General features: G+C 53.7%; 4 protein-coding genes across 4 annotated transcripts; 3 read left to right on the plus strand and 1 right to left on the minus strand.

Annotated features, from left to right (window-relative positions):
- Positions 1-849: 849 nt before the first annotated feature.
- LRP88_06780 (armadillo-type protein) lies at positions 850-4084 on the minus strand (the record flags this gene model as incomplete). Its single annotated transcript, XM_083243317.1, has 2 exons — positions 850-3987; positions 4037-4084. The coding sequence occupies 2 exons, from the start codon at positions 4082-4084 to the stop codon at positions 850-852; spliced, it is 3186 nt and encodes a 1061-aa protein (XP_083100541.1).
- A 779-nt stretch (positions 4085-4863) lies between these two features.
- On the plus strand, positions 4864-5840 carry LRP88_06781 (uncharacterized protein; the record flags this gene model as incomplete). Its single annotated transcript, XM_083243318.1, has 3 exons — positions 4864-5214; positions 5273-5508; positions 5558-5840. 3 exons carry the CDS (start codon positions 4864-4866, stop codon positions 5838-5840), a joined length of 870 nt encoding a protein of 289 aa, XP_083100542.1.
- Positions 5841-6777: 937 nt separating this feature from the next.
- On the plus strand, positions 6778-12088 carry LRP88_06782 (ATP-binding cassette glutathione S-conjugate transporter YCF1; the record flags this gene model as incomplete). The annotated part of the gene is made up of 7 exons (XM_083243319.1): positions 6778-7086; positions 7158-7967; positions 8020-10050; positions 10102-10205; positions 10260-11245; positions 11356-11424; positions 11763-12088. 7 exons carry the CDS (start codon positions 6778-6780, stop codon positions 12086-12088), a joined length of 4635 nt encoding a protein of 1544 aa, XP_083100543.1.
- A 9145-nt stretch (positions 12089-21233) lies between these two features.
- On the plus strand, positions 21234-22986 carry LRP88_06783 (DUF2841 domain-containing protein; the record flags this gene model as incomplete). Its single annotated transcript, XM_083243320.1, has 4 exons — positions 21234-21357; positions 21412-21834; positions 21928-22164; positions 22217-22986. 4 exons carry the CDS (start codon positions 21234-21236, stop codon positions 22984-22986), a joined length of 1554 nt encoding a protein of 517 aa, XP_083100544.1.
- Positions 22987-24416: the final 1430 nt, after the last annotated feature.

A 24416-nucleotide genomic window follows, 5' to 3' on the forward strand; every position in this document is an offset into this window, starting at 1 on the left:
TTCTCGATCCATGAGAAGCCATCGCGGCTACTGTCTCCAAAGCCCTTGGACGGTTTGTCCGGTGGCGCCCCTAGCATGGCCTGTTAGCCCCGTGAGCCGCGCGAGACATTGAATCGTACCACCGGCATTGGTGATGCCGGTTCTGACCATTCCAGAGACGCTCCATGGCATGATTGGCAAATGTCCATGCTGGGTACGGGTTTCAGCTGTTTTCCTCTAGTTTGTCGGGATTCGCTTCGTTAGGGCATTGCTACGGTAGCTGGCCCAACGGAGTGGTAAGTTCTCTCTTACTGTCACTCGTGTCATCCTCGCCACACCTAGGCAGGTTAAGCATAATCGCATGTGACTTGACTTCCCGTCGATCCCTTCTCTTACCCTAGGGCGGGTACAGTATTATAGTGTAAAGTATAGGTGCTGTTGGAAGAGCTTCTTCAGATGAGTTATCTCTGCCTGTTATTGAAGGTCCAGAACCAGAATCAACGAAATAGATACTAAACGCTTGGCTGAATGGATTCGCGTCTCAACTAACGCTCCCAGCTTGCTAAAAGATACTCAAATCTCCCACAAAGCTGTCAGCAGACTTCTGCATGTCTACACCGAGGCTATCACGCCAAAGCATATCTGCCTGAATGTCATTCAACCACCAACCAACTCGTGCAGACTAGTTCCCGTTGAAACCTTGACGTAAATCTTTCTCTGTAAATGTGCCAATTAGGAAACTCGTTGCCAGGTGGCGCCTCTAGCATGTTTTGCTGATAGCTAATCATGGAAAGGCCAAGTCCCTTGACCGGCAAAGCGTGTGCCGGTTTGCATCATCATTCCAGAGCCTTGATACTGCAATCTCTTCCTTTACTGAGCTATTGCCATGGCAGCAAATACAATGCCATCCATCTGAGGTGTCGGTAGAGGCTCGACATTGCCTCGCTCGTATCGTACCAGCCACACCGCGTCCCCGTTGACAGCCTCCAATGCCCCCCGCACCCTAACGTTGCGCTCCAAAACGTCTGACAGTAGGTCTAGAATGTCGTCAAACATGTCCTCGTCCACGTGAACGTGCGACACTATTGCTGTCAATAGCTCGACCGTGGCCTCCCACACTCGCGCCGGCGATGCAAATCTCCCCAGGTCACCACCGGAGTACGGTGTCACCGCCTGCGGGTTGCCACCGAGGCTGCCTCCGCTCCTCAGGGGCATCACAATTCGGCTATCGTCGCTCTCTCGTCCCCGCGTAATCCTAACTTCCCCACGGGGTTTGGTCTGCCCCGGTCGCCCGGAAGCCTCAAGCTTAGCCTTGCGACACCACCCCCGAAGCCAATCGGCCCAGTCCGTCTTGAACCGAGAGCTGAGGAAGTCTCCTGCTGCCGCGCAGAGCCCAGCCAGAGCGTGGCACGCCTCGACCGCGATATAAGCTTCAGGATCATGCAGCCTGTCAATCACCACCGGCCAGATCGAGTTGACCAGTGGCAAGAATGCGTCCTCATCGGGAGCCAAAGCTGTAGATGCCGCCGTCAGCAGCTCCAGCAGTGACCTCCGTAGTGTTGGCGTCGGGGATGTCAGATAGTGCTGGGTTAGGTTTGCCACTCTCAGCAGCAACTGGTACGTTTGAGAGTTTGGAGGTTTTTCTTCCTCGGCTGGAGGATTTGCCTCATCTTCACCGTCGTCTTCCTTCTTGTCCTCCTTCTTCCAAGGTATCGTTGGGTGGCCGCGCACTTGATCTGTCTCCGTCTCATCGCGAGAGGTTCTCTCTTTTCTCTTTGCCAGGGTATCCAAGAGAGAAGATATTTCATCTGTCTTCTGCACTTTCTTCCGGTGATCTGGCTTTGAGCTCGTCTGATGTTCCAACAAGAGCATGTCCGAACGAACACCTTGATCCACCACCTCTTTAAGCACACTAAAGAGGTTTTCCACAAACACTGGGTAGCCGTGATAGTTGTCCAACGCTCCGAAAATGGAGTCAATGACATCGTCAAGGTAAGGGACTAGTCGAGGGCCTGCTAATCGGATCATCATGGTCAAGACATTGATCGATGCCGGTGAGATATCCAAGGTGTTCAGCCGCAGAGAGACAGAGTTGACCATGTAATCAACGTTACTGATGATGAGCTCCGAAACACTGGCGTATCCACATGAGTCTGCTATGGTGTTCAGCGTGACGATAGCGTGCTTCTGTAGACCTTGGCTATTGGATCCCAAGAATGTCGCGATTGGAAACAGCACGTCGATCAGTTCTGGTCGAAATGATTCTCCTGACCTCTGAGCTGTGTAGGCAGTAACCTCCAAGGCAAGAGCTTCCAGTCGCCAGTCAACAGGCTCTACCTCTGTGTGGCGGTCGAGAATTTGCACTGCCGTCGTATACAACTCGTTGAAGACGCCCTCTACATCCCCAGCCGGGTCGCTCAGAGATGACAGATTCAAGAACATATCTTCCTCTGCCGAAGCCCTATGGCTAGCCTTGACGAGTTGGAAACAAAGCCAAAAGGCAGAAACTTGCCCAACTGGGTTTCCAGACTCTTGTGCCTGCTCCAGCATACTACTTGCGAGCCTCACTTTCTGGGAAGACGAGCCAAGGAAAGAAATAAGCGACGCCATCTCACCTCGAATATCTTTCTGGCTCTCGGAAGGTAGAAGAACCGGCTGATATTGTGCGTCCCTGTACTCGCTTGAATCTCCCCCAGCAATCAGTTTCACATCGGTGATTTCGTTTGTTGGCTGAATCTTCGATGCCTGAACAAGTGAAACAACGCTGTCCCGAAGCATGGTCGACATTGAATCCTCGAGAGTCGACGACTGTATGTGCAGGCTTTTGAGTAGTTCAAGTGCCTTCAAAACGTTGCGTATCGCGTCTCGTTTCGCTTGTTCGTCTGCTCCTTGCATCAAACGCGACAGACTAGACATCCAGTTGTAGGCTGTAGTCTTGACGATCTCGCCAAGTTCTGGGTAGATGCTGACGAGATCCTGCAGGCTGGTTTGTGTCAGGGATGTCTTTTCCTCTGTCTCTCCAAGAACGATTGCCGTCTCGATCAAGATATTCGCGCAGTTTTCCAAGGTCTTGTGGCATTCATCCAAGATGACGACACAAAGTTTGTTGAGGGACGACCTGACCTTGGCGGAATCATGGGTTCGTAGCCTCATCATCGTAGAGAGTGCTTTCTTGACTTGGATAGCAGACGCCTTGAGCCATGAAGGAGAGAGGATTTTGTTGTCATGATCTTCATCCTCTTGTTCGGCCTCAGACTTGGCCAGTATTGACCGCGTTCTAAGATCAGCCAGAACGGTTGTCAACACCAGACTCACGGTCTCGAGACATTTTGCAAGAACGTTCCCCTTGTAGCGGTTCGGAGAGGATGCAACCTTTGCCAGCGAAGAGACAGTCCCCGGGAGGAAACTAGCCAGCGCGGCGGGCTCTTTGATGGCGCGGTACACGGCTTGCAGGGCTCGCAACGCTTCTTGTTGTATCTGGGGTGTTGCACCGCTGACAACCCCATCTAGCATGACAGTGACACCGTGGCCGAGCGCAGGTATAGTTTCTGCTTCCGAGAGTCCCGATGCCGCCGTGGTGGACGTGCCAGCTGTGATGAAAAGGGCCGTCAATCCACGAAACGCCTCCAGCGCAGTTTCCTCGGCCACAGGCCGTTTTTGGGCAGAGCCAGGTGTTCCATCCAGTATAAATGTCAGAAGACTTAATATTTGTTTCACCAGCTCTGCAGAAATCTTGGTCTTCCATCCATGAGTGATCAAGATAGCGAGTGCCTTGATACAGTTTTCGATCAAGGGCATGGGGTACTGATCCATCTGACGGAAGATGTGGTAGAGCGGGAAGAAGACATATTCAGAGAGTTTTTCGTCCAGCGCCAACGGATTTCGCTGGATTTGCTCATTCAGAATTTCCAGCACTCGCCCTGTGAGCTCCGTCAACTCGCGAGCGGAAGCTGGATTGTCGGCCTCCCGGATGGCCAACTGGCTGATCTTGACGCAGCATGGTTTGAGCTACACATTTGTTAGATATTTTTTAGCGGTAGGTGGTAAGGAGACCTACCTTTTGGAAAAACTCATTCCTCTCCTGGGTGTTTGGTGTAGATGCCATCGTAGGTGAAGCGAGAAGCTTCTTACCAGCTACACATGCATACTCTCCACAGCTCAAGATCAGGAATAAGCGAATACGAAAGCGAATGCGCCGAAGGTGCTTGGCAAATGCGTAAAACCGATGCCTATGTGAGTTTCTTGGCTTGATAACAGAGGATGGCGGTTTAGATGTGCTGAGAAGCGTCGCTTGTGAAGCCAGAAAAGGTAGAGGGGCACTTCACGATCTTTAGGAACTGAGATGTGGCTGTACAGTGTGAAATTTCTAAAAACTGTGCAAAGAGGGTCTTGAGGTGTTGAACGAGGCTGATAACAACACCAAGAGCTCAAGGCGTTAACAACCTGGGCAAACAACACAATTGACAAGATGATTTTCTACATATTCACCAATGGCTCATTTTCCACCGTAACACTATTTCATTGCAGGAGTGTTCTGCGCAACCTCTAAACCATCCCACGCCTGCTGATGTCATCATGCACTGTGCTCTATCGTAATCGTATCCGTCCGATCTCGCAGCTACACCCAGAGTTGAATGTTCTCAACTACAGCATGAAGAGGCTGGTTTCCACTGGAAAACTACAGACTTGGCTCTTTCAACCACCGTCCCCCCGATTGAACCATTTGGTAAGAGAATGAGGGACCCACTGTTCCAAACCCAGGACTGCAGCTTATATATACCGCATTAGTTTGTCAAGACGCTCTCCGCACCTCTGCTCTCAAGGAACAACCACCACAAAGCTCATTCAACCCCAACAACAAAGCCCACGGAAAATAAAGCAATCATGGCTCCTTCCGGTCCTTTTTCGGTTACTGTTCATCCTTTCGAGTCCAAGACTCGAGCCTCTTGCGCATACGAGATTGGCCTTGCTTCTGCTAAGAATGCTGTCATCTTCATCGGTGGTCTCACAGATGGTCCTCACACTATCCCCTACACCCGGCTCCTAGCTCAGCGATTGGAGGAGGCCAAGGAACTTGGTTACTCTGTTTTCGAGATCCGCATGCGCAGCTCCTTTATCGGTTTTGGTATCTCAAGCCTTTCCAACGATGTGGAGGACATCTCTTCTTTGGTCAAGTATCTTCGAAGCATTGGCAAGGAGAAGATTGTCCTGTTTGGTTCTTCCACTGGTTGCCAGGTATGTCTGCCAATTACCCCCTTTGGCAATTTCTGACAAGTTGTAGGACTGTATCGAGTACACCAACTATGCCAAGCACAACAATGAGCATGTCGACGGCTTCATCATGCAAGGCCCCATCTCGGATCGCGAGACACTGGACCTCATCATGCCCGACCCTCAGCCAAGCCTTGACCTTGCGGCCAAGATGATTGCCGAGGGAAAGGAAGGCGACTGTATGCCTTTCGACATGATTCCCGCTGTCTTGGGGGCACCCATCTCGGCCTATCGATTCCAGTCTCTTGCTGCCCCAGGGTATGTTCCGTGGTGGAGTATGTTTGCCACAAGCTGACGCCGTGCATAGAGGTGATGACGATTACTTCTCTTCCGATCTTGACGAGGAGAGAGTCGCGGCGAACTGGGCGCGATTCGAGAAGCCTGTCCTAGTTCTACACTCTGGAAATGACGAGTATGTGCCTGAGCGCGTTGACCAGGCAGCTCGCAACAAGAAGTACCAGGAACTGAACCCAGTAGTGAGCCCCTTGTCGGGGCTTATTCCTGGCGCGAGTCACACTGTTGACCAGCCTGAGGCTCAGGAATGGCTTACCAAGCGGGTGATTGAGTTCCTGGGAACTCTTGCAAAGTAATTAGTCTATGTCGGCATAGTCAGGTTTTTGCTAGGCCCAGGTTGTAAAGACAGGCCATACGCATAGCTATAGTGCCTATTGCAACTCTGCGAGTCAGTCAGGATTGTGTCGCGTCTGTGGGTAATATTGCGGGTTTTCAACGCACCAGTAAGATGACTCATTGACGAACGACTCAATAAGATAGCACAAAGGAATTCAAGATGAAAGCAATTTAGATTTTACATCACGTGAAGAACCTTATCGGAAAGGTAAAATGAGGCCGCAAACAGCGAATGACCGGAAACGTCGTGCCAAAACAAGACATGATTCCATCCATTCAATGTGCAGGGTAAGTCCACAACGGCCTAGATACATACAAATGCTGCAGGGTTAGGTAAGCACGCAAGCGCAAGTAATCCAGGCAACTATCGCCGACATCTCCGTGATTGCCATGCTCATCCCCACCTGCCCCCAGCTGAGCTGCCTGGGGTCTGCGTTAGCGCGTACCTTTACGTAGGATTTTGACGATTTTTAGGACCCCAGCTTACCAACCATCAGCAGGTCATTTCGACAAGATTTTGCTCTGCGACTGGACTTTAGTCGGAAGTCGCCCAGGCAATTTTCATCTTTGCTCCTCCATCTCTCGTTAAAGCGCTGACCGGATCAGGATCTGGCAGCATCAATCAGCACACGCCACAGGCAGATCTTGGCCTGCCGAGCAGATCCCGACCCATCTTGCGCCGTCGCTGGTTCGCGACCTGACGCTCTGACGTCGCGCAAGCTTTCCGAACCGGACCCAAGCCTTGACGGCCTGCAACTCCGACCCCCGACCGATTCTGACGCGCCACCGACTCTGCAGCCTTGCCTTGCAAGAGACGAGAGCTCTTTGCTCTAGCATGCGGCGATAGTTACACCAGACACTCGCAGCCCCGCAGTCTTTCTCGAGCCACGGGACACAATGGCTCTTTACGACGAGCAGAAGGTCCTCTATGAGACCGGCTCGTTCACGGGTTTCCGCCCTCTCCGCGAGCTGGGCGCCAACTACCTCTCCGCGAGTCCCTTCAAGCAGCCTCTCTGCGGAAACGAAGAGGGTTGGGGCCCTCTGAGCCCCCATCGATACGATTTTACGCCATGTTTCATCGACGTCTGGATCGCTGCCGTCTCCGTCTTCGGCCTCGTCTTTGGATCGCTCGCCATATGGTGGCTCCTCGTAAGGAAGCAGCAGCAGGAAGCACAAGCCAAGAACACGCACTTCTTCATCAAGCAGGTAATTAACCGCCGCGACAAACTGCGACTTCGCCATGGTTCAATTGAGCTAACTGTGCTTGCCACTACTAGACCCTCCTCGCCGTCATCATCGTCGACGTCATTGCTCAGCTCGTCATCCAGATCCTGTCTATGCCAGCCATTTGGTTTGGCGACTTCAGAGTCTTGACCACATTCTTGACAATCCTTTCGCTTTGCGTCGTCTTCTCCATCCAATGGGTTGAACACTCGCGCATTCGATATCCTAGCGGAGTTGCCCTCTTCTACTGGCTCCTGCTCCTCATCTCATTCGCCGTCAAGCTGCGATCCCTGATCTCCCAGCAGCTCTACCGGTCGGAATTGCCCTACTTTATCGTCTATTGTGTCGGTGTTGGATTGTCTCTTGTCGAGTTTCTCGTTGAGTGGCTCTGGCCGCGAAACGTTGGCCCCAATGGCTACGAGGCGATTGAGGAAGAGGAGGAGTGCCCCGTCGAGTACTGCAACGCCTTCTCCCAACTGACCTTCTCCTGGATGACCCCGATGATGAGATATGGTTACAAGGTGTTTCTGACCGAGGATGACCTCTGGGCATTGGCCAAGGACGACCAAACCAAGAACACCGGAGCACGCTTCGATAAGGCCTGGCAATACGAGTTGGAACATCGGAAGAACCCCTCCCTGTGGGTTGTCCTGTTCAAGGCGTATGGCGGACCCTACATGCTGGCTGCTGTCTACAAGATTGGAAACGACATCTCACAGTATATCCAGCCTCAGCTGTTGCGTCTCCTCATCGCGTTTGTGTATTCGTACCATGATCCAAATCAAACCAAACAGCCCGTGATCCAGGGTGCTGCGATTGCGCTGGCTATGTTCGCCTGTGCTGTCTTCCAGACAACCATGGTGGTAAGTGACTCTAGCACCACACTCACCGCATCTTTCACTGACATGATGGCAGCACCAATACTTCCAGCTCGCTTTTGTGACGGGCATGCACATTAAGGGCGGATTGTCTTCGGCCATTTACCGAAAGTCGCTTCGACTGTCAAACGAAGGCAGAGCCGCCAAGTCAACTGGAGACATTGTCAACTACATGGCTGTTGATGCTCAGCGTCTGCAGGATCTCACCCAGTTTGCTCAGCAGATTTGGTCCGCTCCGTTCCAGATCATCATTTGCATGGTTTCTCTGTACAACTTGGTCGGATGGTCCATGATGGCAGGCATTGTCGTCATGATCATCATGATGCCAGTGCAAGGCCTCGTCGCTCGTATCATGAAGAACATGCAGAAGACCCAGATGAAGAACAAGGATGCTCGAAGCCGTCTCATCAATGAGATCATCAACAACATGAAGAGCATCAAGCTGTACGCCTGGGGCTCTGCCTTCATGAACAAGCTCAACTATGTCCGAAACGAACAGGAGCTGAAGAACCTGCGAAAGATCGGCGCTACTCAGGCTTTTGCCAACTTCACCTGGACAACAGCCCCCTTCTTTGTGTCCTGCTCGACCTTTACGGTCTTCGTCCTTACCCAGGATAAGCCCCTTACCACCGATATTGTCTTCCCTGCGCTGGCCCTGTTCAACCTCTTGACTTTCCCTCTGGCTATCCTCCCCATGGTTATCACTTCGATTGTCGAGGCTTCTGTGGCTATTGGACGTCTCACTGACTTCCTCAAGGCTGAGGAGCTCCAGCCTAATGCCATCACCATCAAGCCCGCTCCTGAGCAGCTTGGTGAGGAGAGCATCATTATCCGCGATGGTACCTTTTCCTGGAACCGACATGAGGACAAGAATGCCCTCAAGGACATCGACTACACCGCCTACAAGGGAGAACTCTCGTGCGTTGTCGGACGTGTGGGCGCTGGCAAATCATCCTTCCTTCAGAGCATCCTCGGTGATCTGTGGAAGGTCAAGGGTTCTGTTGAGGTGCGAGGAACTGTTGCCTATGCTTCTCAGCAAACTTGGATCTTGAACGCCACTGTCAAGGAGAACATCATCTTTGGTTACCGATACGACCCTGAGTTCTACGAGAAGACCGTTCAGGCTTGTGCCCTCTTGGACGACTTTGCCCAGCTCCCTGATGGTGATGAGACCGTCGTCGGCGAGCGAGGTATCTCGCTGAGCGGTGGTCAAAAGGCCCGTGTTTCCCTTGCTCGTGCCGTCTACGCCCGTGCCGATATCTACCTCCTCGATGACGTTCTCTCTGCTGTGGACTCCCACGTTGGCCGACATATCATTGACAATGTCCTCGGCCCTCGCGGTCTGCTCTCCTCCAAGACCCGTATCCTCGCTACCAACGCCATCGCTGTTCTTCGCCAGGCTAGCTACGTGACCCTCCTCAAGGATGGAGAAGTCGCTGAAAGGGGCACTTACAAGCAGCTGGTCTCCATGAAGGGTCTTGTTGCGGATCTTCTCAGGACAGCCGGGCACGAATCTGGTAGCAACAGCAGCGAACCCAGCTCCAGCGCCTCGAGTAGCAAGGCGGCCACCATTATCGAGCCCGACTCCAGCCAGGCCAAGGAAGAAATGGAAGAGGCACAGGAGCGGGTTCCCGAGATGGCCCCTATCAAGGCCGGCCCTGGATCCAAGCCTCGCTCGAGCAGCATGGCCACCCTCCGTCGCGCCAGCACTGCTAGTTTCAGGGGTCCCCGTGGCAAGCTCACCGATGAGGAGCTCGCCGGTACCTCCAAGACTAAGCAGGCCAAGGAACACGTGGAGCAGGGCAAGGTCAAGTGGTCTGTCTATGGCGAGTACGCCAAGATGAACAACATCTACGCTGTCGGTCTCTACCTGTTCATGCTCCTCGCTGCGCAGACAACCAGCATGCTTGCCTCCGTCTGGCTGAAGGAGTGGTCCGATGAAAACCAGAAGAACCACTCGAACGAGCACGTTGGCAAGTTTATTGGCATTTACTTTGCCGCTGGTATGGGATCCTCGGCCCTCACTGTCATCCAGACCCTGATTCTGTGGATATTCTGCTCCATTGAGGTTCGTATTGCGCCATCACTCTGATATCACTCTAGCTGACTTGTGGAACAGGCGTCTCGAAAGCTTCACGAGCGAATGGCCAATGCCATCTTCAGGTCTCCCATGTCCTTCTTTGATACTACCCCTGCAGGACGAATTCTGAACCGATTCTCGAGGTGAGTTGATGAATAAGCTTGTTAATAATATGTCTTATGCTAATGAGTCGAAAGTGATATCTACCGTGTCGATGAGGTCTTGGCTAGGACGTTCAACATGCTTTTTGTAAACTTGGCTCGATCTGGCTTCACTTTGATGATCATCTCGGTCGCCGCGCCGGGCTTTATCGCCTTGATCATCCCCCTCAGTCTGGCCTACTACTGGATCCAGCGATACTACCTCCGGACCTCTCGCGAGCTTAAGAGACTCGACAGCGTGAGCCGCAGTCCCATCTACGCCCACTTCCAAGAGTCTCTCGGTGGCATTACCACTATCCGCGCCTACCGCCAGCAGCAGCGCTTCGAGCTTGAGAACGAATGGCGCGTCGACGCCAACTTGCGGGCTTACTTCCCTTCCATCAGCGCCAACCGCTGGCTCGCTGTTCGCCTCGAGTTCATCGGTGCTGTTGTCATTTTCTCGGCTGCGGGCTTCTTCGTCATCTCCGTGACCAGCTATGGACGCCCGAGCCCTGGTCTTGTCGGTCTGGCCATGTCATATGCCCTGCAGATCACCACCTCGCTCAACTGGATCGTCCGCCAGACCGTCGAAGTCGAGACCAACATCGTGTCGGTGGAGCGTGTTCTCGAGTATGCGGCTCTGCCCAGCGAAGCCCCCGAGATCATCGCCAAGAACCGACCCGCCGTCTCATGGCCCGCCAAGGGTGAGGTTGACTTTGTCAACTACAGCACCCGGTACCGAGAAGGCCTGGACCTGGTTCTCAAGAACATCAACCTTGATATCAAGTCGCACGAGAAGATCGGCGTGGTCGGTCGTACAGGTGCGGGCAAGTCCTCCCTCACGCTCGCCCTGTTCCGCCTGATCGAGCCTGCGACTGGCCACATCGGTATCGACAATGTCAACACATCCTCGATCGGTCTGCTTGATCTCCGACGCAGATTGGCCATTATTCCCCAGGATGCGGCTCTCTTCGAGGGTACCGTCCGCGATAACCTCGACCCTGGTCACGTCCACGATGACACTGAACTCTGGAGCGTCCTCGGTAAGTTTAACCACCCACGTTGCACCCCTACCATGCCGCGCCCTTGCGGATGTTTTGTCAGCAGACGTTGTGTGACAATGGATGTGTGCTGACATGTAACCGCCTTACAGAGCACGCACGATTGAAGGACCACGTTTCTAGCATGGATGGTGGGCTGGAGGCCAAGATCAATGAAGGAGGTGAGTCGGTGCCCATGCGCTTTCTGTCGGCATTCCTTGACCGGTCGACGATTTCGTCTGACCGGTTCACCAACCGTCTGGTTCGATCCGCCATGGCTCCTTGCGATGCCCAGGCCTTGCCTTCCCCTTGCCACGACGCTTGCAACATGTTCCATGCATCCATATTCTAAACAAGATTCGCTTGCATGGGCGTCTCGCATGAAGATCAAGTCTCGTGGCCTGGTAGCTTGGCAAAGTGACTCCGTCTCACGGACCGGCCGCGATGCGAGCTCTCCAGTTGCGCACTCGTACATCCACCAAACCCGGTAGCAACAGCAGCTAACGCATCTTCTCCGCAGGTTCCAACCTCTCCCAGGGACAGAGGCAACTCGTCTCCCTGGCGCGCGCCATGCTCACACCCTCCAACATCCTGGTTCTCGACGAGGCTACGGCCGCTGTCGATGTCGAGACCGACGCCATGCTCCAGAGCACCCTCCGATCACCCCTGTTCGCCAACCGAACCATCATCACTGTCGCTCACCGTCTCAACACCATCCTCGATAGCGACCGTGTGGTGGTACTGGATAAGGGCGAGGTGGTCGAGTTTGATACTCCGGCGAATCTCTTGAAGAAGGAGGGCATCTTCCACGGCTTGATGAAGCAGGCCGGCCTGGAGCTCGAGTAGACTGACGTGGGATCTCTTTTTGGTATTAGCAAGGAAGATCAAAGACAGAATGCGGCGAGACTATGTAAACAAACGAAAGAGGAGGAACTTTTTGTATAATTCGGAAAGGTTTGACGATTTCTCGCAATGTAGCACCGCATAGAGTAGCAGCGAGGCACGGAAAACAGGCCAAAAAAGTGTTATATCGCAAGTATTATCTTCATGGGTTCGCTTGCTTGTTTCTTGCACATTCCGAGCATCTGATGAAACGGTCAAGACGGCGACGGGGGAGCCTTGCTGATGCTGCGTAGATCACGCCGCTTGACGGAGCGGCAAGCGGTCGAGCCATTGCGGCCGCACATGTTGGCATTATCCCCGGTGACAGCGTGCCATCGCCTGGACGAGATGGTGGTGAGCGACTGGCTGACCGTCAGGATTGGAGCAGGGATCATGGCCCCCCTCCCCCCTGAACGAACCTGAGGAGACACAGAGTTGACCAGGGAGTCCAGCGGCCGGCAGTCAAGCACATCCATCTGCTAGGTAATGGCAGAATGCTACCTGCTGGGGTAGCATGCCCATGTCTTGACTAGTACTGCATCGGGGTGTTCAATGAGCCTTAGCATCACCAAGTGAGCCTCCCGCAGCTTGACCGCACCTACCTACATACATCAACAGGTAGCATCACGTAAGATAGCAACTCCAAGATTCCAATCAACTTGGGCCCCGTTTCATTCTATTTGGAATGTCCGTGACACCTCATCCGGCTCCGGAACCGTCTCTCCGGGGCGCCGGACGTACGTTGAGGCACCCGTGGCGTCAGCCGTCTGTGTGCTGCTCAATGCAGAGCGCGCTAGGCCAGGTCGGCCTTTGTGTAACCCAACAAACGACATCTAGACGCAGTGGCAACATGATGCCTAGGCAGCCCCGGCATCAATACCGTATTCTGGAGCAATAAGACGGGGCTGAGTGCGAGCTGCGCAACCTGTCTGCTGACACCTTTCGAGCCCTTGTCCCTGGTGCCCCAGATCTCCGGATGAGCCTGAAACCTGATGTGTTGCAATCCAAGCCTTGGGAGGCAACGCATCTGACATACCCCGTATCTTCAAGTAGCTCGAGCATGGTTTCTTGAGCGAAGACTCCTGGCGGAGATTAATGCCATGACACCGGTGCATAGGGCTCTTGCTAGCGTGTAGGAGAAAGCATTGAGGTGTTGTCTCGTAACGGCCCTAGTTTCCCTTGGACAGATTCGCATCTCTGTCTCTGTAAACCGACGCAGCAGTGAGGGGACTAGAGACACGTGTGTCACCAGAAAATCATTGACCAAATCAGAGCCATGGTCAAGCAACCCATGGCCAACATCTGACCGAGTCTAACTGATGCTGGGAAGTGCTGCAGACGATAGTCCCATTGGTGGCGTTACGTGACGAAATCTGTTATTTGCCAAGTGACGAGATATGGACGTTGAGCAAGTCTTCATGTACGCTCCTGGAGGCTAGTGGTGATGCAGGGATGGCGAAGGCGTAGGCCACATAGGAGGTGAAAGGAGAGACCAACAAGACGTCCGGATGTCGTCCCGGCGGATGCGTCCAGCATAGAAGCCATGCAAGTCTCAAAGGGCTGGCAGGAACTCTCTTTGTTGCAGAAACATCTGTCGTACCTTGGCCACAACGGTCCAGGAACGCATTGTTTCTGTATGCTTGACGGCAGGCGGCGTCGATCATAATGCCACCAGCAGTCCCATGTCTTTAGCAGGTCTGGGCCAACAGGAGTCCTGAGCGTGGCTCAAGACGCCCTTCAAGCCAGCCTCTCCATAGTTGCGAGGATCCAATATCATGATGATGATCATGGCTGATCCTTCAGATGCATTGGCCTGGCTCGTCACCGTTCCATCTATCGTAGGAAGGATTCCACTGGGAACTCTGCTAACAAAAGCAACACGGAGGGGAATCGACATAGACCAAGAAGTAGTAATGAGTCATTCTGCGCCATTATCCAAGGCCACAGGGGCGTCTCATTGTTTCGAATGGTTGTCTCGCAACGTTGAGGCTCGAGCAAGACTACCAGGAGACCAAGCAATAACTGGAGAGACTGTATCCCTAAGGTGAGGAGGGCGTCTGTCAAGTGTAGCTATGGAATAGTAAACTTGATCACTGTGTGAATGTTCTTTGGGCCAAACAGGGCCAAACAGAACCAAATAGGCGAGACAGTTCGAGTTGAATGTGCTGGTCGCGTGGAAACATGGCAGCGGGCCGAAGACTGACACTGGATATGTAAATCATCATGCTGGCCTAGTGCTTTGACTCCTTGCCTATAGCAAATAAAACCGTAGTGTAGCTCATGGCGCGCTTGTTCAATGACTATCACAGAGGGATAGGGTTGATTGGTATATTGTGAGGATCTGTTTCTGAAGCTCGTGGGTTGTGACACTACTGCGTAGTAGACGCCTCCCTGCGGACGGCCCTTGTGTGATCCAACCACAACCGTGAGCAGAATTCGAGAAGAAGGGGTCGATGGAAATGGCGTCCATAGTTGAGCTCATGACGTTAGGCAATTGCCAGTTGGCAGCAGCCAAGGTCCAGAATCGTCCTTGGGCTCTGGCGTGGGGGCCTTCCCACATCGTGGATTGTCGGCTTTGGATGCCAGGACAGTGCGAATCGGACTGGGGATCGGCCAACCTCAAGAGACAAGAGCCGAGCTGCTCAAGAGCCGTGGTCCTCCTGTGGACGCAAGATAAGGCGGCCTTCGCATTGCCCCTGGGGACCATTCGCAAAATGCTCGCGGAATGGCTGATGCGGGGTTTAGCGACCGTCCTTGAGACATTGCAAGGCAACGCGTCCTCAAGCGAGGTATTGACTGGCCAGAATGGCCTCGCTCTCAGAGGAATGAGGAGCTAGTGTAGTTTTCCCGGGGAATCTATAATTGCTTCTGAACACATGGTTGAGACCAGGTACGTTGTGCAGCTGCAGAGACGCCGAACCTGGTAAAGATCTGCCAGGGCGCCCACAATCCGTGCCAATCTGATGAATGATATCCGTCTGAAGCCAGGTCAAGGCGAACAGAATAACCTGAAAGTGTCATGGTCAAGCTGTCCTGGCTGTAGCAGCCAACCTCGCAAGTCACGTCTCGACAAGCCTCAGGTCGGCAACAGCGATAAAAACCTGCACGCGAGACGATAAATAACGCCGCGCGCACGCCACAATAACCTTTCTTTTTCTTCCCCGTTCCACGCCTTAACTTACTGCACAGCCTAGCGACTGTTGAACAGGCAGGCGTTGAACTGCCGGTAAGCACTGACTGCATCATGCTGGGTGAAAAGTTTCTCGTGGTATGGATCCGTCCCGATGCGGTGCGCTTGGTCATTATTCATGATCTGTTCCTGCATACGAGGAGCGAGGAACGCGGAGCCCAGGCGAGCGAGATGATAGAAATCCTTGACGAGCTGTGTTCTGACGCCAAGGCTATGTGCTGCCAAGCTTGTTTTGCTCCGGGAGCTACCTAGATAGTAGAATCGATGGCTAGGTTGGCAGGTAGGTATGAGTTCGGTTCGTGTGTTGAGACGATTCTTTCCGTTCTGGATCACCCACAGGTCGACCACAGGCACGAGGTCCGCACGAGTAAGTCGACATTACTCCACACGTCCAAGCAAAAGCCGAAGCCGTTCATGGGGCCAAAGCTGTGGCTGACGCACTGTGCCATCCCTGCCTGTGCAGCCGACGCGCCGGGACCGCCAACGAGCGCACAAACGTGCCTGTGTGCGCTTCCCGCTCCCTGTTGATGGAGATGTGGCCCAAGTGGGCAGTGGGCTGGCAAAAGAGCCTGGTCAGTGCTTCGTGCCGTCCGGAGTACGGAGCGGTAGCGTGTGCTTTGCATCTGCATTTCGTGGTTGTGGACCTGGAACGATTGATTGCGCAGGCCTGGCCCAGCAAAGGGAGAGTTCTGATTTCTTCTTTCTCGAGCATCCGTCAATGCCGAGCTGGTCCTTCAGCCTGTGATGCTGCATCGAGTCTCGATGAATCCAATCTCCGCTCGCTGTGCAGTAATATGGGTGCATGCTTGTTGGAATCGAATGCTTGTTTCCCTGGGCCAGGTCGAGCTGTGTCACTGCAGCAATGGCACGTGTCACCAGGAACAGCTCCCATCGAGGGAAGCTAATTCCAGAAGGGGAGCCGGCAAAGCCTTCAATACCGTAGAGCGGAGCTGGCTTATGGAGAATGAAGACGGTAGTCCATTCGGATGACCCAATGTACTGCGCATGAAATACGTTTGTTTCAAGGCTAACAAAGGAGCCGAGCCGGACCGCGTGCCTCCCGCCTGTCCATCGCCCCAGGTCCGGTCCAGAGTTTGCTGGTCGCTTGTCGGCTTCGGCCGAGAACCTTGATACGAACAAGGTGATTTTTGACTTCTGACAGTGCGTGTCCAGGGGAGTTAGGGATGAATGATGGTGGTGCCGGTGCAACTGTAGACTGCCGTATCGTCCATCGGCGGAGGGGAGGCTCAGGTCCGATCGTACCGAGCTAGGTGGTGACGGCTAGTGCGGTGCTGGCGCCGGAGCGGAATGTCTTGAAGTTTCTACTAGGATGCCGCGGATAGCAGTAGAGAAGGTGTTGGAATACTTGAAGTGCCAGTGCTGGCGCGTGATTCATCACAGGATCGCAGCTGTCGATCTTTTCGCATGAAAGGAAACTGCTGCATGTCTCGCCCAGAGTTCCTTCCACAGCTGAATTCCACCGCCCGCAGCCTTCGACTTCCTAGCTGGGAAGGACAGTTGCACGGTACCTTGCCTTTGCGTGCGCGATAGTACTTTGGATTTGGCACAACTAGTGTTGAGAACGACTCAGGTAGGGCGCTCGAAACTTGAACGTAGTACCACGTAATGCGTAACTGCGCAGTTGTAGGCAGGTTGTACATGATTCAACCACGCACGCATTGGATCCTCCAAGTTGGGTGCAAGGTGTGTGAATCCCGGCGGGTGGCTGCCCAGGCCTAGCAAGTTGGCAGGCACTTGGACCACCAGGACCACCACCAGGACCACCACCCTTCCTCCTTCCTCCTCGTCCTAGCATCAATGTGGAAAGCAGGGGCCACCCACCCCTTGGAAGGTGGCCTTTAGACCCTTCAACTGGCCGATGGACCCTCCGGATTAGCGGCGCCATTGGGTCCAAGCCCAGCCACCAAAAGCCAGGCGGGAACTTCTTCCCACTTCTTTTCGCCGGACTCTGGACCATGGATGATGGATGGATGGATGGATGCTATCACTCGCCCTGGCTGCCGTCCGTCATATTCTGCTAACATGATCTGAGATCTCGCCTGGTCTGGGGCTGATGGTCAACTCTCCTCTGCATATGCGCATAAGAGTACCGTACCGTACACCGCGGGACTGTACAGTACAGAGGTACCTACCAGTCCTGCCCGCCCATGGTACCGATGTGAGATGCTGCGTTGGGCGATAGTGGATGAGCCAGTCCTGCAGGGTTACACGTTTCGAGCAAAGCTCCCTGGAGCTCATGGCCCCGAAATCCCCCAAGAGGCCGACCCCATCTCACCAGATCTCGACCATGGAGACGAATGCAGTAATCCAGCTGCCGCCTTGGAGTCTAGCGGCAGCACTTCGGGAGAGAACAAGCACACGCGAGGCCGGCCGCCAGACCAGTCCACCACCATGGATGACAAGATCGACCTCAGCTGGCTGCTTCATCCCCTGTCTGTCTCTGCTGAGGCGCACGACGGCTAACCGCTCCTAGTATCAAGGCATCGATACTGTCACCTCCGTCTGAACCTACTCTCTCCGCCTCGTCGCCTGTCATGACGGTCCCAGCCAGGCACGACGCGCCGGCAAGCTTAGCTACGAATCGAGATCCGAAATGAGGACTGGCAGATTCTGCTCACCCTGACCCCCGGCTGGGAGAACAACCTCGCTTCCTGGGTCCCTCACTCCGTGCAATCCCCGCCCTGGAATTCTGGAGAATGGCACATCGCCATTCCCACCCACAGCATCGAATCAGCGACTTGCCATTGATATTGCCAGGCATCCATGCCCTGGCCTCATTAACCACGGCCAATCCCTTCCCCAGCAGTTCCCTCAAACAGGTGTCCAGATGCGTGCGGTACGTAGAGCAGAAGCAGAGACAAAACAGAGCACGCATGTTTAGGCCTGGGCCCTCAAGACGAAACGCCTCGATGGTCAACGACTTTACGTACGGACACGGACGGATGACGGACCATCCTGCCGTCTCAAGCCGCCGTCCCAGCAAAAGCAACAATGGTGGATGATGCAATACGACTACCTAGAGATGCAGCCAGGTCATGGCAGCATCGCCGGCTCTTTTGTGACTCTGGCTGGTTCAATCACCAGCCTAATCGCGCACCCTGTCTCACTCTTAGTACCTACGCAGTACGGTGCTACTCGGTGTTGTCGCCCCAGGACCCGCGCTCTCAGTCATGCGTTGCTGAAGAGGGTGGCTTTTTTCCCTCTGCCCTTTCTTTTTCCTTTTCTTTTTTCCTCGTCTTGGTCGCAACTATTGGGCTCGTCCCCATCCAACCTACTCTACTCTGGGCCCACCATTTCAGCCATCGTCAACGCAACCCCTGCCTCTCCGAGGCCGGTCTAATCCATCCTTGCGGGTCGGAGCTGGTGCTGAACTTGTCGTCCATTGCTCGTCGTCCTGGCGTTTGGAGCCTCAAAAGCCTGAAGGATTGTAAAACGCCAAACTTTGTCGTATTGATGGATGCTGCATGGAACCATGATAATCTAAAGCACAGAAGCCAATCTGATTTGTTGATGCCGTTTGGCACCTGTGCCCTGTCTCTTGGAAGCCACATTTGGATCCGTCCACCTGTGGGGGCGTCGGAAGCTAAGCGTGGACCAACCGCCGTCTCTCGTCAACACCCTTGACATGAGCCCTGTCAGCCAGGTCGGTGGATCATGGGATTGGCATACTACGTACATACAAGTCAAGACCGTCTCGGCCTTGAGTGGTTAGCGTCTCGTCCTCTCAATCCATACGTACTGTGCGACACTGACGACTAGGGGGGGTCTTGCTTCCTTTCCCTGCCACTCTCTCACCCTTGGCTTCGTTTTCACGGTTCATCGACATCCCGGCGATAGCTGAATGTCCCTTCTTGTCGAGCTGCTGCTACCACTATCAAGACCACTACCGCTACGGATACCGCTAGACCTGGGGTGTCGCGGCCGCGGATCTGATCCAGAGACGTCGTCAAGCTTCACTGCACCCCTCCTCTCTCGCTCGTTCTCTCGTTCACTCTCAGCTCTGGCCAGACATCTGCTGGGAACGGGCTTGCGATCGGAGACCCTGGGGCGTCCATCCTGGTAGCTACACTACACCACACGCACCGGTCCCTGATCCCCCACCGTCCGTCAAAGATCACCCTAGCACTCATCTTGTGTGCGTGCTTGTTGGAACCAAGGCGGTCCCTGTCCTGTGCTCCCATCCCAACCCATTCACCACCAGTCGCCTACGTCTACCTGAACCTCTTCCTCCCCTTCGCTGACTGGGAAGCGCCCATCCTGGCATACAAGCGGCACGCGAATCTGGCTACTCTGGAGCTAAAGGTCGCGAGAAGAGAGACAACGTCGGTCCAGTGCGGGGCCTCCTACTTGGACTCGTCCCTCATTCCCCGGCTTTGCGCCTGTCCCGGTCCCGCAACCTTGTCATATCAACCTCGTCTTCTTTCTCAAGATCGCAAACCTGTCGCCCATCCCATCTCAGCTCAGCTTAACCTTGTCTTGCCACTAGCAGCGCTCAATCCCAATCCCAGTGCTGCTCAATTCTCCGTCGACCAGGTGCCGTCGCGATCTCCCCCCCCTTGACTGAGGCCACTCATCCTCTCCTCGCCAGTTAAGATCCTGGACCGTTGCCACCTCAGCAGCCCAGGCTCGCATCACTCTCTTGCAGACTACTGCGACGCTGGAGTCCGATTTTTCTCCCTTGGAAGACGGTATATCCCCTTGCTTCGAGCTTGCTCCTTGGTCGGTAAATCCGTCCTGCATGTTCTTTTCGCCCACATCCGGTTGGAGATAGCCGACGACACTTTGCAATCAACCACGAACTCAGACCACCCACGGACGACCCTCCTCTCGCCTGCGGCTTGTTGACCAAAGAATCCTAGTGCAGCATCCTCCCGCTGCGAGAACATTGCAGCAGGTGACAGGCCTGGTTGCGCCGCACCCCATTCTCAGAACCGTTCGTTTCTTGCAAGCAAACCACCAGTCCTGCCATCGACAAGACCAATTCCTCGCTCGCGTCTTTGTTGCTCTGAGACGTCTCCTGACAATCCACAATCTGCATCTTGTGTCGCTTTCACGCCATTGCCGAGCCCATCCTCAGGAGTCAACTCGCGTTTTTAACCCCCCGGAGAGGTTCTGACCAGAGGCGAAGTCACCGCTCTCGACACCATTTTGACATCATCCTTTTATGCTTATTAGTACCCGCAACCTGTTCACAGAACGCTCATCCAACTCATATTGGACTCACAACGTTCTATCAAGCATCTTCACCTCATTTGGGCCATCGAGCTACTGACCTTTTTGCTCACGACGCGCCTCATATCACTGTACACCGCCCAACCACGGCATGTACTAGTGTTGCTTGCCCCAACAGTCATCTCGTGTTTTGCCGTATCATTATTCAGCATCTCCTGTTCGATTCAGACCACACTTTTTTGACCTCGACGCGTTGAAGCAAAACACAGTTTGCGCCAGAAACGAAACCATTATTCCCGTCTACCAACCTTACATATACGAAGCTCGGACGGACCTTGACTCACGACCTTCTAACTGCCCCATCCAATCGAGTTGCAGCCTGCAACGCATTGGCGCATCTGTGACTGTCTTTAGCTACTGTTGGATTTTCAAGATAAACCTGGACCAGCCTACGACTCCCGGGAGTCGCAAGGAAGATGGTCCGAGACTGGCCGAGGGACAATTTCCCTCGCCACCACTCCTACTTATCCGACCGGTTTGTTGGTGATGGGATCGAAGATGGCCGCTTCCCGGAGGTTCAGGAAATGCACCGCCGACAACCCCCAATTGTATAACTCGCCCAACTCTGTGCGTTCCAATCAACTGCTAACATGAATGAAGCAAATTGACGAAGCCCTTCGCCAGCACTGTGCGATTGCGGCAAGACGATACTTTGTTGCTGTGATAATGGACGACGGGAGCCCTATGACCTTCTCTGGTCCCGGTACTTCGACGAAACTCCCCGGCGATGTTGTGAAGCAATTCTTTGATCTCGACAAATACCAGAGAGTTATGGAACGATTGGACTCCGGTTGGTCAACCCATGCACGATATTTGATTGGACTCAAGACTGAGTAATAACCAGGAGCGAGCCCTGTTGTCGATGATGCCTTCGGGTTCGACAGCAGCTACAAGCCAGTCATGGACTTCCCACGGAACCGCCTACAGGATCGCCGCAGACTATCTAACTTTGACGACTGGGAGGCGCCAACACGACCAGGCCGCAAGAGACCACGAGCACGCCACCCCATCAATGACGAGGAAGAGATGCCCATGACTGTTTCGACAACGCTTAAAGGCATCAAGATCGGTAACTCGGATGACGTCTGGAACTTTTACGAACAACGATTCAAGAACTGTCAGCAGACTGCCTGCAAGCTGATCGCCAAAGCATGGGTGAAGGCCGTGGAGCCAAAGAAGCAGTCGACGCACCCTTACACGGGCAGTGATGAGAAAGCTCCTGACTGGTGGCCTAAGCCATGGGGTCCTACCAAGGAGGATAAAGTTCGTCACAAGGAGCCAGATCATCTCTACAAGCGAGGCAAGTCATGATTGCCATGGAGCCGATGGTTGGCCACATCTTGCTAACATTGTGTCCTAGAACGAGTGCATCTTCTCAACCACATCCTCAGGATGATTGTGGAGCCCAACAGCAGACAGCATCCAGATATCCAGAAGCTGAATCTCAACGTCAAGAAGCTTGAAGAGATTACAATTGAAGCACTGTCGGGCTTCTTTGCCGACAAGGAGAACCCAGCCAACGCGAGGAAGCGGCCGTACTTGAACGAGATCTTCAAGGTGGCTAAGCAAGAGGAACGATACAAGAATGATGAAATTGGTAGGTTTTCTTGGCCCGGCTTATGCTTGCTTGGGATATTGACGGCTTGTAGATGGGACAATGGAGATATATGTGATGGCGGACGACAAGATCCCCGAGACGTATGCATCAGGAAACGACGACGAGGGATCCATCCCCAAGGACGAGGAAGACCAGGACGCGCCATCAACCAAGCTCTCGACAGTGCATGGGCTTATGCCGTCGTCAACCACTCACAGCCACAGCTCTGGTCCGTCGTTGCATGGGACACCCTTCCTTGACAACCTGCCAGTGCGAGGCAACCAATACCCTCCCTCTATGATGCCAGAGATGCCGCAGGAGCAGCACACATTCGTCGAGGGCAGTAACCTGCCAGTCAACAGTCAGTCCTCGGTTCACTCGACGGGAGGAAGCCTCGCTATGGACATGGGTGTACCTCCTCCAGCCCATGATTCAGGCCGCCGCTCCTCCATCTTTAGCGCTCCAGCAGAGTACGGAGGACAGAACGGATCGACCATGTATGCGCAACAGTGGCAGCAACCCGGCTCCACGGCGCCCAACGCATCATCCATGTACACGTTTACGCAGCAGCCAGCCAACCCCTCTGCATCAGCATTTGTGAACCCCGCGGTTCCCATGAATCAGACACAGCCGTACATGGGTGCCTCGTTTGACGGACTCCCGCGCGGATACGATCCGAACCAACCTCCGATATTCCGCTCCGGAGCCGTACCACAGCCTCCGCAGGTACACGCCACGCAGGGCTACGACTACATAGCTCACGACAACCGAGGGCTTCCCGGCGTGAAAGTGGACGATGTGCCACGAAACCCGATGCACTAGCTGCGATATAAGCGTGTACGACACGGCTATTGTAGCCAACGCTCTTTGATGATGCAGCTTCTCTTCGGTCTTGGGATACACTTGCTTTTCTTATATCTATATAGATTATGCATGACGAAGGACCTGGTCAGACAGCACAGGTTATTCAAAGACAGACCGAGCGTGTGGAACCACGGGCAATATCGATATCCCTCTCAGCCCGGGTTTCAACGCCGGCTCCAGGCACGGCGGAATTTCTCGATTGCTTCAGACGACGGGCGCTCTTCTATTGTCTCGCCCACATCCATGACTCGATACCCCAGACTATATACTTGAAACAAAAACTTCGGGGCGGCTTGCTTGATTTTTGCGAACTACAGCGGCATTTTGCATCATATCATATCACATCACATACTTGGTTTGATCTTGGTTGTCTTGTATTTCTGTGGAGGTCTTTCTTTGGCTCTTTTTCTGCGGCGGGTTGGCATAACGGATCGAGTGTGTTCCGTTGCTCAACAAGGGGGAACGTGTGCGTACGACCAGTACAACTCGATGCCAAGCTTGGTGTCTGTTAGGATCTTGTTACTCAGCTAATGGCCTCACTTGACTCCAACCCAAGCGAGGACCTATTGGCGAATGGACCAAGGGGTTATTTTCTTTGATGTTGACGACTAGAAACGCGACGACGATTGATGGCGGCGAACTTATTTGTCATTGGCTATTCTTCTGCTCTTGCTCGTTTACGCTCGACAAGCACAAAGGATGCGAGTATAGAGTTTCTTCTGAGTGGACGTTGTTTGGTTTTCTTATCTTTCGAACTGGTTCGATATCATCTCTTAGTCCTTTTCACACGTTTCCGAACGCAGTGGAGAGTGGCTACAGGAGTGTATCTTGGACCATCAAGTTTCAGCCTGCGCTCACTTTCATTCTGGCGCGAGTCGGATGTGGTGGCCTGAGAGACGTCACGCTGTGCTTGTGCGGAAAGTTGGAGAGATAGGGGAGGTTGATGGCAAGACAAAGAGTTGTATGCTAGGTGTGTGTGATTTGGGATGACCAACCAGACACCTATGTGGATGTTCGAAAGAAACTTGGACGAAAGCTCATATGCAGAAAAAAAAGGGCCAGGGACAGTCAGTGACTATAATGGTAGTTGTAGGCTTGATAGGACCTAATTGTAAGCATTTGAACGCAAGCAGCCAGGGATGGCTTTTCGTGCCCCACCATGCACCATCTCATAACGACAAAACGACAAGAAATAGTCAGTCACAGCAGCATATATGTAGCCAAGTTTGGTAGATAACTCGTTTCAACGCTCAAGCTATTGTATTGATTGCACCATGAATCAGTCCTGTTACCTCAACCCTCTGCCGACCTGGAAGTGAATCCATCCATCCGTCCATCCATCCACCAACGCCAAGCTACTGAAAATCGATCAAATCATACTAAACTCA

This window comes from Fusarium phalaenopsidis (genome assembly GCF_050370095.1).
Source record: "Fusarium phalaenopsidis strain FUZ10S chromosome Unknown contig_32298, whole genome shotgun sequence".
Taxonomy (NCBI): domain Eukaryota; kingdom Fungi; phylum Ascomycota; class Sordariomycetes; order Hypocreales; family Nectriaceae; genus Fusarium; species Fusarium phalaenopsidis.